The sequence below is a fragment of the Lotus japonicus genome, chromosome 4 (assembly GCF_012489685.1).
Source record: "Lotus japonicus ecotype B-129 chromosome 4, LjGifu_v1.2".
NCBI lineage: Eukaryota > Viridiplantae > Streptophyta > Magnoliopsida > Fabales > Fabaceae > Lotus > Lotus japonicus.
Window position 1 is genome coordinate 70,450,235 of NC_080044.1, and position 14,558 is coordinate 70,464,792.

Genomic DNA, 14,558 nt, shown 5'->3' on the forward strand with positions numbered 1-14,558 from the left:
GAATCCAACATTTTAAGAGACTAGGGGCCTGTTTGATAACTGTTTTCAAAACAGTTTTCAGTTTTTAAAAAATGAAAACTTGTTTGGTAAGAACTGTTTTCAAAAACTGTTTTTGAAAACAGTTATCATTTTTAGTTTTTAAAACTAAAAAATCAAAATAGGTAAAAGATGTTTTCAGTTTCAGTTTTTAGTTTTTAGATATCAGTTTTCTAAATGTTCGAAAACATGTCATTCAAACTGTTTTCTTTTTCTGAAAACTGTTTTTAAGAATTGTTTCTGAAAACTATTTTAAAAACTGAAAACTAAAACTGCTATCAAACAAGCCCTAGGTGCTCACGAAAATTTGTGTCAAACTAACAGTTTTTGTTTATATTTAATAAACTTAAAAAACTAATCATATATAAAACATGTTATCCTAATTTTGACCAAAAAAATACAATTTTACTATAGTTGTCAGATAAAGAAAAGGTGAAATTGTAAGACCATGTATAATGGTGTAAACAAGTTTTTCCCATTCAACACCACTTTTTATCTTCCCAACACTCCACATCATCTTCTCTCTCCAATTCAACACACTTTCAACAAATACCCACACCAATGGTTTTCTCTCTCAACACCCTACCCCACCACTCACCCTACCCCACCACTTTTTATTTCATATTTTTATTTAATTTTATGTTTTTGTTTTTTTATTTACATAAAATTACAATTATTATTTTAAATTAAATTAAATAATAAACACTTAACGAATTAATTTTTTTTAATATAGATAATAATTTATTTTATTTCCTTAACTAAAAAATGGAAGACGATAAACGAAGCACACAATAATTTATTTTATTTTCTTAACTTAAAATGCAAGACAACAAACTAAGCACACAACACACAAATAACGTAATTAGTACGATACAAATCATCTTCCATCACGAAGCATTTGCAAACTTTGTCCATATGTGCTTCACTAGATCTGCTTGCAGTTCGTGATGAACGTTCGAATCACGCAACTCGGATCTAGCACGCACATGATTTGCAAAAGCGGGTAACACCTCGGTCGAGTATGGTTGCGGTGTACTAGATCCACCTTCCCCAGATTGCTCAAAATCGGTCCAACGTTGAGCAAATGTATCTCGTTCATCCTCAACAATCATATTATGTAATATGATGCATGACCTCATAATGATACCCAAATCAGCTATGTCCCACAAACGAGCTGGTTCACGGATGATTTTAAAACGAGCTTGAAGAACTCCAAATGCACGTTCGATGTCCTTCCGACATCTCTCCTGAACTTGTGCAAACAACTTATCCGGTTCACTTTGAGGAAGTCTGATCGATTTGACGAAAGTTGGATAAGAAGGGTAGATACCATCAGCTAGATAGTATGCCATATTATAGGGACGTTGATTCACAATGAAACTCACAGTTGGAGCCTTTCCCTGTTCCACATCATCAAACACTGGTGATCGATCTAGAACGTTTATGTCGTTCAACGTTCCCGGACATCCAAAAAAGGCATGCCAGATCCATAGATCATGAGATGCAACTGCTTCAAGAATAACTGTAGTGGTTCCCTTATCCCCTCTAGTAAATTGACCTTCCCATGCTTTAGGACAATTTTTCCACTCCCAGTGCATGCAGTCAATACTCCCGATCATGCCTGGGAACCCCCTTTGTTCACTAACCTGTAGTATTCTTTGCAGGTCCTCTTGAGTTGGTGCTCTCAAGTACTCGTGCTCATACAATCGTATGATTCCATTACAGAATCTACGTAAACACTCCAGTGCTGTAGTACCTCCTATTTTGATGTACTCATCGACTGCATCTGCTGCCACACCATATGCTAACATTCGCATTGCTGTGGTACATTTTGCTAAGGGTGATATACCTTCTTTCTTGGCTGCATCAACTCGCTGGGTGAAGTAGTTATCACTACTTGAAAGGTCCCCAACGATTCGAAGGAAAACGTGTTTTTGCATCCGGTACCGACGACGAAACATTGAATCGTCATATGTAGGCTCATTGGCAAAGTAGTCGTCAATTAGCCTTCGGTTTGCTGCTGCATGATCTCTACGGACATACTTTCTACGAGGTGCACTATCTTCCAAATTTTGGTTTGGACCCAACCCTAATTGGTTGAGTATAAAAGCTTCTTCAAGTTGAGAATTTTGAAGGTATGTTGCAATATCAAAAGGATTTTCACAAGGATTCTCAAAAGGATCAAAAGGATCCATTTGTTGTGAAATTCGAAGTAGAAAGTAAGAGGTTTTGGATATTGGTACATAAATTGATCTATGAATCCATATATATAAGTAAATTGAATGGTGGACACTGACGGATTCAAAACAAGTTACCCACTAGAGTTAATAATCGGAAAAGGACTAGATTCGAATTGAGTGGAGCATATTCAAACCCAATAACCCATACACTAAAGCCGAACACTGCAGACTTGACACCACTGGCAAATTATTAAAGCAAACCCCACCGACTTGACACCACTGGCAAATTATTAAAGCAAACCCCACCGACTTGACACCACTGACAGATTCGAAACAAGTTACCCACTAGAGTTAATAATCGGAAAAGGAGTAGATTCGAATTGAGTGGAGCATATTCAAACCCAATAACCCATACACTAAAGCCGAACACTGCAGACTTGACACCACTGGCAAATTATTAAAGCAAACCCCACCGACTTGACACCACTGGCAAATTATTAAAGCAAACCCCACCGACTTGACACCACTGACAGATTCGAAACAAGTTACCCACTAGAGTTAATAATCGGAAAAGGAGTAGATTCGAATTGAGTGGAACATATTCAAACACAATAACTCATACATTAAAGCCGAACATTACAAACTTGCCATCACTGACAAATTATTAAAGCAAACACAACATACTTGACGACAACACTGACAAATGGTTAAAGCAAACACCACAGACTTGACACCACTGGCGGGTTTGACCGAATACAGACAAATACTCGATTGAAATTAATTACCAAATAGGTCTTGGGCCAACTTACTCAACAGCTCTTTCTTACGGTCATCGAGATCCTCTTCAGAACTTAGCTTGAGATACAAATTGGTTTTCATCAATTGGTTAGTTTGTTCTTGCACCATTGTTAGCTTATCAATTCGTGCAATCTCTTGAGCCTTCAAATCTTTGTATTCAACCCAAACTTTCCCCTTCTCCTCAACGACAGGTTCTTTACTTTTCTTTTTATTCTTTCTTTTAGCTGTCTCCCTACCCATTGGACGAGGAATTGATCCTATAGTGGTTGAGCCACATGCATCACTGTCGTGAGATCTCTTAGATCCACTACTTGCTGAGCCACCATTTCCTCCTACTTGACTACAAAAACGTGGTAGATCACGGAGAGCGATCCATTCTTCCATCAAAGTAAATTGAACATTCTTCCCACATGCGAATAATTCCTGCGCTTTTGCCAAAACATCATTATCCGACCAACCGCTTCCTTGTTGACGCTTAGCGGCATCATAAGCGCCAATCCATTTACCCAGTATTTTGTTCATATAATTCCAACGGTTTCGACATGCAATTCCATCACGCGGAGGATCGAATGAGCAATGCTCATTACAATACTCAGCAATATCTCTCCAAAATGTTTCTCCTTTCTGGTTTTTCCCCACAACACTGCTTGTTCCACAGTTAATCCACCCACTAATTAGCACCATATTTTGTGCAGTGTTCCATGCGGGTGCATGCGTTTTTTTGCTCTTAGGAGTGACTTCATTGACTTCATTATCAGCTGACCCGTCACCAAGATTGACTTGTGTTGAAAATTCCGGAAATTCCGGTCCATCAACACTAGGAAAATTTGCACGAACCATTGGCATATAACCACTAGACTGGGGTGTTTGAGATAGATATCTCACAGATCCATAAGATGGATGAAAGTTTGGAACAAATGATGACTGGTTCGAATACTGATTTGGATCTGGATAATAGTTTGGATTTTGAGGATGTTGGTTGGAGAATTGATGTGGGACTTGAAAATAGTTTGGATTTTGAGGACGTTGGTTGGAGAATTGATGTGGGACTTGATAATTGGTGGGATTTTGAGGACGTGGGTAAGAAAATTGATTTGGATCTTCATAGTTGTTGGGATTTTGGTTGGAAATTGGGTAGCTTGAAGAATTCTGGGTGTTGTAATGGTGATTGTTGGGATCCATTTCAAAACAAATGCTAATAGAAGGATAATAAGATGGTGAGAGAGATAATAAAGATGGGGAAAAACTTGGTTTTTTTTTTCTGTGTCCAAATCTATCAAACCAAGTCTCTATTTATAGAGAAAAAAAAGTTATGAATTTTGGTAAAAAAAAAAAAAAAAAAAATTTCAACAAGATAATTCAGTTTAAAGTTTTTTAAAAAAAAAATCCGGCTGGCCAATGGGACGCTGCCACGCGTCCCATCCTCACCCACTCGGTCTTCTCTCTCCTCTCCCACTGACACGCCACGCGCGTTGTCGGCGCGTGTCCTGCACGCGCCTAGCGTTCTCCAATCCGGAGCTGCCACGTGGCTCCGGATGCTCCTCTCAACTTTGTTGAACCGGTTCAACATTTTCCCACTTTCAACAGCTTTCAACCAACCATTGCATGGTTTCAACAACTCTCAACATGTTTCAACATGGCATTCAACATGCCATTGTAAGTGGGGGTGTGAGAAGGTGCTGTCCTGCTGGGGTCTGAGTCTGAAGTAAAGTAGCAGCAAAAAAGTAAATGAGTTTAGTAGCAGTAAAAGCTTAAACCGGGCTTTTTTTTTCTGAATGGCGTGAAAGAAAATATTAATTGGAGAAAGGGGGTGAAAAAAAACAAAATTAGCTGTCTGGGGTAGTTTTCTTTTAGCATTCGAGAGATTCCATGCGAATCCTAATAGGACAAACAACTTTTCCAGAACTGAATGACATGATTGAAGCTTTGTCAGGTTGTACAGTAGGCATTCGCAAGGATTCTTGCGAATCCTAATAAGACAAGATGGAATATGGTGCTTTTTCAATGTTGTGACATGGAATCTGCACGGAGAGACAAGGGATTCGTTTGAAGGCTCGCGAAACCGAATAAGACAAGATGGAATTTAGAGTTTTAGAAGTGCATGTGGGAGACAAGGGATTCGTTTGCAGGCTCGCGAATGCTTTGTCCACAGGCCTTCAAATGCTTTATTGCGAATGCATTAAAAATATAATTTTTTCCGAATCCCAGTTATAAAACCAAGCTCTCTGAATCAGATTTCTTCTCAGCACCATTTGCAAATTTTCTCCAAAACTTCCTACGTTTTAATAGCTCAAAAATCACCAAAGATGGATAAGGTCATTGCTCTTGTGTATTCTAGAGGTAGAGTTTTCAATGGCAATCAAGGTGTCATATTTGAAGGTCAAGCAAGGCCCATGCATCTCAAATGCAACATCACATTCGACCGCTTGAAGAGTAAAATCCATGAGAGGTTGAAGCTCCAAAGAAACCAAATAATTTCTAGAGTCATTTGCAGATTTATGACTAACTCAAATCCGATCCTTTTTTCACCTCTTGAGCTAGTTGATAATCAAGACGTGAGTGTCATGATGGATGGATTTCGTCAGCAGTCTTTCATGACAACGCTAGAGTTATACGTTGATATTGCTGAAGCTGGATGTTCATCAATACCGGCCTCAACCAATCCGATAAGTGCGCAGCAGGCATTCGCTCATGAAGCCGGTGGTAGCCGTGGCGTTGAGGAGGTTGTTCATTTGGGTGATGACACAGTGAATTTGGATGATGATTATGACTACCATGACACTGATAATGTGGATGGTGAGGAGATTGTATCTTCAGATGATCATGATGAAGATGAAAGATTGGGTGAAAGAGGTGACTCGTCCGACTCGGACGAGGGTGGCTTTGACGGCAATCCTGGACCTCCTATTGGATTACCGACGCCGGTGAATGTTTCTCCCGAAACGCATGGTATGTATAGTCACTTTAACTCTTTAGGTGTTGTATTTATCAATATATCGTGTCTTGTATAAATCTTCTTTGTTACAGGCGTCCCAGCCCCATTTTGGAATGAGTCTCCACACTATTCATATATTAACTGGGAACACCGCGATGAAGAGACAGATTTCTATACTGGAGGGGATGATCAGACATCGTGGCAGCTAGGCGATGAATTATATATAAACCAGTGTTTTGAGACCAAGAAAGATGTCCAGATGTCCCTCAAGCATTATTGTTTTAAGCTAAATATAACTTATATTGTGGCTGAATCCAAACCCACATACTTTGTGGCAAGATGTCCGAATGGGTGCTCTTGGAAGTTGAGGGCCATGTGTTCTAAAAAAACTGGAATGTGGACGGTAACTAGGTGGGGCGGTCAGCATACATGCATCAATACGATAGCGTCACAGGACCATAAGAAGATGACATCCGACTTTATCTGTTCATTCATTCTTGGTACAATATTTTCTCATGATTATTATTTTGTTACCCTTAAAAATACTTAGTAATTTATGACTGTCTTCTAATGCTGCAGATATGGTACGTACTCATCCTACTGTACCTGTTTCTCTTATTCAAGAGAGGATCACTGGTGTGCTCAAGTATAAAGTATCATACTTTAAAGCCTGGAAAGCGAAGCAGAGAGCGGTGGCACAGATCTTTGGTGACTGGGAAGAGTCATATGACTTGCTCCCTAGATGGCTGAATTATATGCTTCGGTTTTCCCCTGGGTCCTATTACGCAATATCCACAAGTGACATTATCGATTGTAATGGTAATGTAGTTGTTGGTTCAAAGACATTTAAACGTGTGTTTTGGACCTTCAAACAATGTTGTGATGCTTTCGAGTACTGCAAGCCTGTGATACAGATTGATGGGACATGGCTCTACGGCAAGTATAGTGGAACTTTACTCATCGCAACAACACAGGACGGGAACAACAATGTTTTGCCAATTGCATTTGCAATTGTCGAGGGGGAAAATCTGAGCTCCTGGTCATGGTTTTTACGCTTGATACGTATGAAGGTCACCCAAAAACAGGGTATATGTTTGATATCTGACAGACACGTTGGCATCAAGGCGGCAGTACGCAATCCCGCTAACGGGTGGCAACCACCAAATGCTTATCATGTTTACTGCATCCGCCACATTGCCAGCAATTTTAATCGTACATTCAAGAATCAGAAGCACAAGCTTGACCTGATCAATATGGGTAAGCCACATGCGTATCTTCATTCATTCAAACTTGAATTGGTTAAATGTCAAGTTGATTGTATTTGTGTTAAAATGTGCAGGTTACGAGCCTTGTCCATATCTTTTTCAGAGACAACTCCGCCGGTTTCGAGGAATAAGTCAAGCTATCAGAGATTGGATTGACCGCATCGACAATCAGACATGGAGTCGAGCATGCGATGAGGGTGGGCGTCGATACGGCCATATGACAACAAACTTATCTGAGGCCGTTAACAAAGTGTTGAAGGGGGCAAGAAACATGCCTATAACTGCATTGGTGAAATGCACGTACGGGAGGATGGTGGATTACTTTGTTCAGAGAGGTCAGGCAGCAGCTCGTGAAAAGGCTGCTGGCCACATATTCTGTAAAAAGGTCATGGTAGCCATAGAAAAGAATGTTCTACTCGCAAGTGCTCATATCGTGCGCACGTACAACATCGATAGGACAAGGTTTGAGGTGGAGGAAGGTTTTAACCAGCGAAGGCATCGCAATGGGTATGTATGGTCTCTGCGGTTGGACAATAGAACATGTGAATGTGGGCGCTTTCAAACATTCAAGTATCCATGTGACCACGCAATTGCTGCCTGTATGCATCAAAGTTTAGACTATTGGAGTTTGGTGGACCCTGTTTATACGCTTCAGAGCATATTGGACGCGTATCAAGGACAGTGGTATCCAATTGGCAATGATCTGAACATGCCACCAAGGGAAGGGGATCGAATTGTTCCAGATCCGTCCACGGCTAGGGCGAAGGGTCGTCCTAGGTCAACTCGAATAAGAAATGAGATGGACTTGACGGAGCCTCAATCGAGTCGAAGATCTGTTACGCTACAGAGATAGATGTTGTTCTTGTGTGTGAGGGATGTACTTGTGTTTGAGGGTTGTTTTTATATTTGGGTTGACCCTGTTTGTTGTGTGTTTGTTGAATTAAACTAATGTTTTTCCATCATATTCATTAATTAACAAAAAACAGTACAATAGATCAATGATGAGTTCGATGGGATCCTGTTCCGCAATCAGGCCAAGGTGTGTCTCTCGCTACTCGATATGGCCTACCTTCCTGCTCTGCTTGGTTCTCATGTTGGCTACCTTGGCCATAAGAAAGTCCATGTTGGATGTTGGACTCATTGTCTCCTACTCCAGATGCTTGGTTCAAGTCAAACACAAAGCTAGCCTGTGCATTGCTGATCGCATCTGGGTTGGCAACATTCCAGAATGATGGTCGGGGATTCAACACGTCAGAAGCTCGGGGAATTTCCAACACTTCACTTACACCACCGCCTCCCCATCCAGGTACAGGGCTCCATCCTTGGGGATCAATGTGCTGCATTTCCGGTGTCCTGAACTGGTCATAAATCGAATGAGGCTCCTCTTGAAAATATTGTTGTGACTGTGATTCACCAAACGGCATGTCCGGAATGTATGGCTGTGAGCCAGAATATGGTTGTGACTCCGGCATCTGCATCTGTGGCTCTTGGTAGTGTTGGGAACTACCAGATGACCCTGACTCATTTGCAGGCTGTCTCGACCCACCACCAAAGTGGTATTGTCGGTATGAATCACCCTGATGTAGGGGATACAACGAGTACTCGCCCTCTCGAGGTGGTAGAGTACCTCCATGTATAGTCACATCCTGAGCATGCACCTCTTTCCAATACTTGCCCAAACCCTGTGCTTCTGCTCTTCCAACATGTGGTACGTATTCAATTGTGGGACGTGGTAAGTCCATAGGCATGAGTTCAACTGACGCGGCAGGAACAGTAATCCTGTCCAGCTGGTGACATAAAGTAAGGCAACGCGCGGCTTGGCTTTGCATTTCCTCAGGTGTATACATACCGCGATCGACGTCAGAAAGTCCATACCACACATGTTGAATGTTTTCACCCTACATTAGTGAATAAATAAGAAAGTTAGTATTTCAAAATTTACAAACATAGGAACAAAGAGAAGCAAAGGTTATATAACATTACAATTTGCCCTGTTGTCGAACTCTGACGCGTCAGCCAACGAATGGAATGTTGGGCGTACCACTTCATGTAACGGTCGTTAGGGCCAGCTAACGTATTAACCACGGGTTGCTGAACTATCCTTTGGTGTCTTTGCCCCCACACCTGTATAAAGGGCATCATGGCTGTAACCCAATCTTCCTGTTCCTTCCCCGCCAAAGTTATGTCATGCAGTTTATCAATTTGATATGGTGGGTCAGGTACCCCCTGAAACATGCCAAACTGTTGCAAGACTCTATCCGGTTGGTGCCACTCAACAAAGGTGTAGCATATCATTGGCACAACTGATCTCCACAAGTGCATACTTTGCCAACACCGTTCCGGTAGCGAATTTATAACATGATCTGGGTATGGCCTCCAGACAAACTACACATCCAAATTAGACGAAAAAAATTAAGAACATAAACATAAAATGATTGAGACAAGATATCAAAATAATATAATATTAGCGTAATATAATATTAGCATAACTAACTTACGTCTTCAGCTCTCAGTTCGTCGAGCTTGATCCGCCACAAATCAATTTGATTCGTTTGACGACCAACGTCAACACGATTTGGGTTTCTTCCCCACCTGAAATAAAATTTAGGGTAAATTATTAACGGCTTATTTTGTCGCATTTATGTGAACAAATAAATATAACTTCTTGTAAATTACGTGCATACCTTCCTGCGATGGGGCAGCCGATTTGCAATATCGGTATGATTTCAGGGGCAGTCATTGGAATCCTTTCCCAAGCCCAGATTTGGAGCAAATAAATACAACCACCGATTTCTTGTCGTTCATAACCGGTTGCATGGCATAACTCATGATAGAGAGTTGCAAGCACAGCCGAACCCCAACTGTACGTGGAGGCCAGAGCTAAATTCTCTATTAGTAGTAGATATCTTAGAGGCACATGTGATCCCGAGTGGTCGGGTAATAAGAAAGTGCCAATCAAGCGCAAAATGAATGCTCTTGCAGCAAATTCAGCTTCTGCCGGCCCAAGTGCACCTAGGTTTTGAAAATCAAAACACTGGTTTAACCATCTCATGTTTAAACAACTTCCTCTAATAGCACGTCGCGGTGGAGTGACTCCTAGCGCACGAGTAACGAGATCAGACCAGTCACACCATGTCACCCCGGTAACAGGTTGCCCATCAATATTTAGTCCCAGCTGAACGACAACATCTTGAAGAGTGATGGTGCACTCTCCAAACGGCATATGAAAGGTGTGCGTCTCGGGCCGCCAACGCTCCACCAATGCGGATATCAACACTTTGTCTTGTTTGAGAGAACCACATAGAGCGACCTCGTAAAATCCGGCCAATCGAACGTATTGTTCGATTTGTGGAGGGACACCATCCAAAGGAATGTGGGGTAATCTCAGCTTCAAGACTTTCTTACTTGTTTGGTTCCAAACATATCCCGACACATGTTTGTTTTGTTTCACCAACAACGTCGGATTTTTTGGACCGAGACTTAGCACTGCTTCATCCGCCATTTACAAAACCTTCATGAAGTAATAACATGCAACCGAAAATTAGGCATCAAAGAAAGTTTGAGACTCAAAAACAAATGATAAACTATAATATTTGAAAGGTTAGAATGAGAGATAGAGTTAGAAATAATTACCAACAATATAGAGACTTTTACACTTGAGAGAGTTTGAGGGTAGGTAGAGCTTGAGAGGTATCAAACTTATCACTTGAGAGTTCAGAAATGAGGCTTGAAAGTTGAGAATTGAGAGAGTTGGAGAGGTGAAGTTGAGAAATGAGGCTTGAAAGAAATGAGGCTTCAACATTTCTGGGGGTCTTTTTATAGGGGTTTCAGACCGCCAGAAATGCAGAACATAGCCAACAAGCCATTCGCGAGGTCAAGTGCGAATGCCTGTGCATGCTTTGATCGTGGCCGACAAGCTATTCGCGTGGCAGGCTACGAAAGCCTCTGCATGCCTCTGCATGCCTGCAAGCTCTGCTACGTCCCATCCAATGACAGCCATTCGCGAGCTTTGTTGCGAATGCCCCTTGTTCCTCAGTCAAACTGCATCGGGAAGGAGGAGAATCTCTCCTGGTGCACCTGATTCTCCTTGTCTTATTAGGATTCGCAAGGTTTCCTACGAATGGTACCTGGTCAACCTGACTTCATGTCATTCAGTTCTGGAAAAGTTGTTTGTCCTATTAGGATTCGCATGGAATCTCTCGAATGCTAAAAGAAAACTACCCCAGACAGCTAATTTTGTTTTTTTTCACCCCCTTTCTCCAATTAATATTTTCTTTCACGCCATTCAGAAAAAAAAAAGCCCTTAAACCGTACAATCTTCTCAGACACAGGCATTGGCTTCAGATTCAGACACCAACTCTCTCAAATAGTTTCATACACAACAATTCCAATAATAACTATTTCCTCTTTTGTCTTTAGGTGCTCTTTTTTTCTCTCTCTCTTCTAGTTTATGGATTTCCGTAAAGATGTCAGATAACGCCAGATGCCAGAGAAGCAGCTGCAGCAGCTGCAGCAGCAACAGAGAGCCAGAGCAGCAGGTGCAGTCATAATAATAGATACAGAGTCAGAGATAGATAGAGAGATAGAGTGAGAAAAATAAAATTTCAGAGCATTGGCATGCAGCTCTGTAATCAGAACCATTAGTTCATCAGAAGATTCTGTAACAACACAATGGTCCCTGAAATAAATATACCTACTCCTCCTCTCCTCTATCCCATTTCCAAGTCCTCTATCCCATTTCCAAGTGATAATAAACATTGAACCTGCTCTGTTTCATTTTACTACTATCACCATCTATCACTTCATTTCTCTGCCTCCTTCAAGTTCATTTCTCTTCTTCTTTCTTCTCTTTCACTCTGCTTGATGATGAATGGTTCAAGGAACAGGTTCCCTTTTACTTCTTCTCAGTGGCAAGAGCTTGAACATCAAGCTCTTATCTACAAGTACATGGCTTCTGGTATTTCTATTCCACCTGATCTTCTCTTCACCATCAAGAGAAGCTACTTGGACTCTCCTCTGACTTCAAGGCTTTTGCCTCACCAGTCTCAACACTGTAAGTTCCATTCCACGCCAACTGTTTGGGTTTTTGGATGGAACAGTTTTGTTTGATTTGAGTGAACTAGTTTTGTTTGAGTTTGTATGATTTGATTCTTTCTTGTTCTTCATGCAGTTGGTTGGAACTATTTGCCTATGGGTTTGGGGAGAAAAATAGACCCAGAGCCAGGGAGGTGCAGAAGAACTGATGGCAAGAAATGGAGGTGCTCCAAAGAAGCTTACCCAGATTCAAAGTACTGTGAGAGGCACATGCATAGAGGGAAGAACCGTTCAAGAAAGCCTGTGGAAGTTTTGAAAACAACACCAACAACAGCAATAGATGCAGGAGATGCTTCAGCAGCACCAACAACAATGTTATCTATCACAAAAAATAGTCCTGCACTCACCCCAACAACCACTCATGACCCTTACCATCACCACCATCACCCTCAAAACTCTTCCTATGGCTCATCTTCTTCCCATCTTCAGCACCCTTTCCTCTACCATCATTCCCCACCTTCAAGGCCTTCTGGTGTTGGTTTGTCTTTTCAAGACAACAACAGTGCTCCTATGTTTCTTGACACTGGTTCTTGCTCTCACAATAACAACACTGATTGCAGGTTCTTCTTCTGAAAACCAGCACATGATTAAATAGTTTAAAACTTTCCTTCTTTCAAGTTTTTGTGATCAAATTTCAATTTTTTTGTCTTATTTATTTCCTTCTAGCAGGTATGTTTATGGACTGAAAGAAGAGGTGGATGAGCATGCTTTCTTCACTGAACCTTCTGGAACCATGAGAAGCTTCTCTGCTTCCTCCATTGATGATCCTTGGCAGCTCACACCACTGACTATAAGCTCCTCATCCTCTTCAAAACAGAGGAACTGCTCTGGTTTATCCAATTCCAATGACACCAACAACAACAACGAGTACTCTTACTTGCAACTTCAGAGCCTCAGTGACAACTCAAAGCAAACACATCAAGATCATGGTTTCTATAGTGATAACAAGCCTGAAAATTTCATGAAACTTGGGAAAGAAGAACCTCAGAAGACAGTTCATCGCTTCTTTGATGAATGGCCCCCCAAAAGCAGAGGATCATGGCTTGATTTGGATGATAAATCATCCACCACCCAGCTTTCAATTTCCATTCCCACATCTTCCCATGATTTCACAACTTTCAGTTCCTCAACCCCACGAGGTAACTTCAGTAACTCCCTCAGATTCCACCTTTTCATGATTGTTTCTTCCTGTATAATTGAAGATTTCTCTGTAACTTGCATTTGATTTTTGCAGATGGTTGAGCTCAGCTTTCAGTAGTGGGGGTCCCTGGTCCCAGAACTTGAATCAAAGGCCAAGAATGTACTTACATGGTGGGGTTCATGTTCTGTGAGGATTTTTGACTTTTTTCCCTTGAGTTGTTCCCCTTTTCCCATCTGTTTTGTAATTGTTGTTCAAGTGGATTTGTGTCTCCGTGGAGGGATCCAATGTGTGTAGTTGTGTGTTTGTATGCTATTGCTTTCAAAATTTTGTTCTTTCTGCCAAGCATAGTTTTCAGTCTCTTCCAGTGACTCCACCCCATGTCTATTTTTTTGCTTTGAGCTAACATTCAAGGACATGTACGTTTTGGCTAATTCATCCTTTTCTCTGCTTCTGGTTTTGCTTGTTTGTCACTTACTTCTCACCTTCCAAAAGTAGAACACTCATTGAATCATATTCAAAGGGAAACTCAAATACAAACTAGCAAAACTCTTCTTTCTTAATCAATTTTTAACTTGTATCTAAATGCATATCAAACTAGAAACATCACTGCTAAGAAACTGTGTTTGTCCAAATTGAAGTGATTTTTTTTTATTATCAGTCATCATTATTCTATTCATTTGATACTATTTAATAACCGCCATATGCGGCTTCACAGATCTTTGGTGATTCAGTGAGGTGCATGTGCCTATGTTTCCTAAGACACATACGACCAAACAACATTTATGTGTGGCATCAAGGGTGGATTCTTTGAGATTTGTGGGAATCACTAAAACGGGTTCTTTTTCCTCATGTTGTTTTTCATGTATAAAGTATCATCTATCTATCTCAGCATTTACCTCTTCTTAAGCTAGAACCCTGATGACTTGATATGAGCTTATCATACAAAAGAGGATAAGGTCATAACAGGTTTTATTTCATCACCTAACATTAGCTCAATGATCGATAACTCATCACTATATGCAAAAGTCTTTTGAGGAGAATATTCTAAAAAAATTCTACCTCTCATTTCCATGTAGACTTTTCCTTTTTCTTGATTAATTTTATGGAGT

The 14,558-nt window shown here is 40.9% G+C and overlaps 4 protein-coding genes across 5 annotated transcripts; 2 read left to right on the forward strand and 2 right to left on the reverse strand.

Moving 5' to 3' along the window:
* Nucleotides 1-888: 888 nt before the first annotated feature.
* Nucleotides 889-4,243, reverse strand: LOC130715861 (uncharacterized). Its single transcript, XM_057566010.1, has 4 exons — nucleotides 3,215-4,243; nucleotides 3,014-3,112; nucleotides 1,542-2,176; nucleotides 889-1,436 (listed from the first exon to the last, which is right to left on the reverse strand). Exons 1-4 carry the CDS (start codon nucleotides 4,194-4,196, stop codon nucleotides 924-926), a joined length of 2,229 nt encoding a protein of 742 aa, XP_057421993.1. The 5' UTR covers nucleotides 4,197-4,243; the 3' UTR covers nucleotides 889-923.
* A 3,188-nt stretch (nucleotides 4,244-7,431) lies between these two features.
* On the forward strand, nucleotides 7,432-8,067 carry LOC130713270 (uncharacterized). The gene has a single exon (XM_057563052.1). It carries the CDS (start codon nucleotides 7,432-7,434, stop codon nucleotides 8,065-8,067), a length of 636 nt encoding a protein of 211 aa, XP_057419035.1.
* Nucleotides 8,068-8,209: 142 nt separating this feature from the next.
* On the reverse strand, nucleotides 8,210-11,455 carry LOC130713271 (serine/threonine-protein phosphatase 7 long form homolog). The gene is made up of 4 exons (XM_057563053.1): nucleotides 9,899-11,455; nucleotides 9,713-9,806; nucleotides 9,198-9,599; nucleotides 8,210-9,112 (listed from the first exon to the last, which is right to left on the reverse strand). The coding sequence occupies exons 1-4, from the start codon at nucleotides 10,714-10,716 to the stop codon at nucleotides 8,210-8,212; spliced, it is 2,217 nt and encodes a 738-aa protein (XP_057419036.1). The 5' UTR covers nucleotides 10,717-11,455.
* Nucleotides 11,456-11,601: 146 nt separating this feature from the next.
* Nucleotides 11,602-13,809, forward strand: LOC130715778 (growth-regulating factor 5-like). Of its 2 annotated transcripts, none has more exons than XM_057565894.1 (4): nucleotides 11,602-12,267; nucleotides 12,385-12,868; nucleotides 12,975-13,447; nucleotides 13,543-13,809. In XM_057565894.1, the coding sequence occupies exons 1-4, from the start codon at nucleotides 12,078-12,080 to the stop codon at nucleotides 13,548-13,550; spliced, it is 1,155 nt and encodes a 384-aa protein (XP_057421877.1). In that variant the 5' UTR covers nucleotides 11,602-12,077; the 3' UTR covers nucleotides 13,551-13,809. The 2 variants fall into 2 exon arrangements, with proteins under 2 accessions (XP_057421877.1, XP_057421878.1); XM_057565895.1 differs by having other exon boundaries at nucleotides 11,605-12,267; nucleotides 12,978-13,447.
* Nucleotides 13,810-14,558: the final 749 nt, after the last annotated feature.

Bases quoted from the DNA above. Each gene is read 5' to 3' on its own strand.
- LOC130713270 (XM_057563052.1), top strand. From the start codon at position 7,432: ATGACAACAAACTTATCTGAGGCCGTTAACAAAGTGTTGAAGGGGGCA.
- LOC130715861 (XM_057566010.1), bottom strand. From the start codon at position 4,196: ATGGATCCCAACAATCACCATTACAACACCCAGAATTCTTCAAGCTAC. The intron at 2,177-3,013 runs AAGACCTATTTG...TTGATATTGCAA, and splicing joins GCTGTTGAGTAAGTTGGCCC to CATACCTTCAAAATTCTCAA. The intron at 1,437-1,541 runs GCATCTCATGAT...GATGTGGAACAG, and splicing joins CAGTTATTCTTGAAGCAGTT to GGAAAGGCTCCAACTGTGAG.
- LOC130715778 (XM_057565894.1), top strand. From the start codon at position 12,078: ATGATGAATGGTTCAAGGAACAGGTTCCCTTTTACTTCTTCTCAGTGG. The intron at 12,268-12,384 runs GTAAGTTCCATT...TTCTTCATGCAG, and splicing joins GCCTCACCAGTCTCAACACT to TTGGTTGGAACTATTTGCCT. The intron at 12,869-12,974 runs GTTCTTCTTCTG...ATTTCCTTCTAG, and splicing joins AATAACAACACTGATTGCAG to CAGGTATGTTTATGGACTGA.
- LOC130713271 (XM_057563053.1), bottom strand. From the start codon at position 10,716: ATGGCGGATGAAGCAGTGCTAAGTCTCGGTCCAAAAAATCCGACGTTG. The intron at 9,807-9,898 runs GTATGCACGTAA...ATTTTATTTCAG, and splicing joins GGCTGCCCCATCGCAGGAAG to GTGGGGAAGAAACCCAAATC. The intron at 9,113-9,197 runs GTAATGTTATAT...TCACTAATGTAG, and splicing joins GTTCGACAACAGGGCAAATT to GGTGAAAACATTCAACATGT.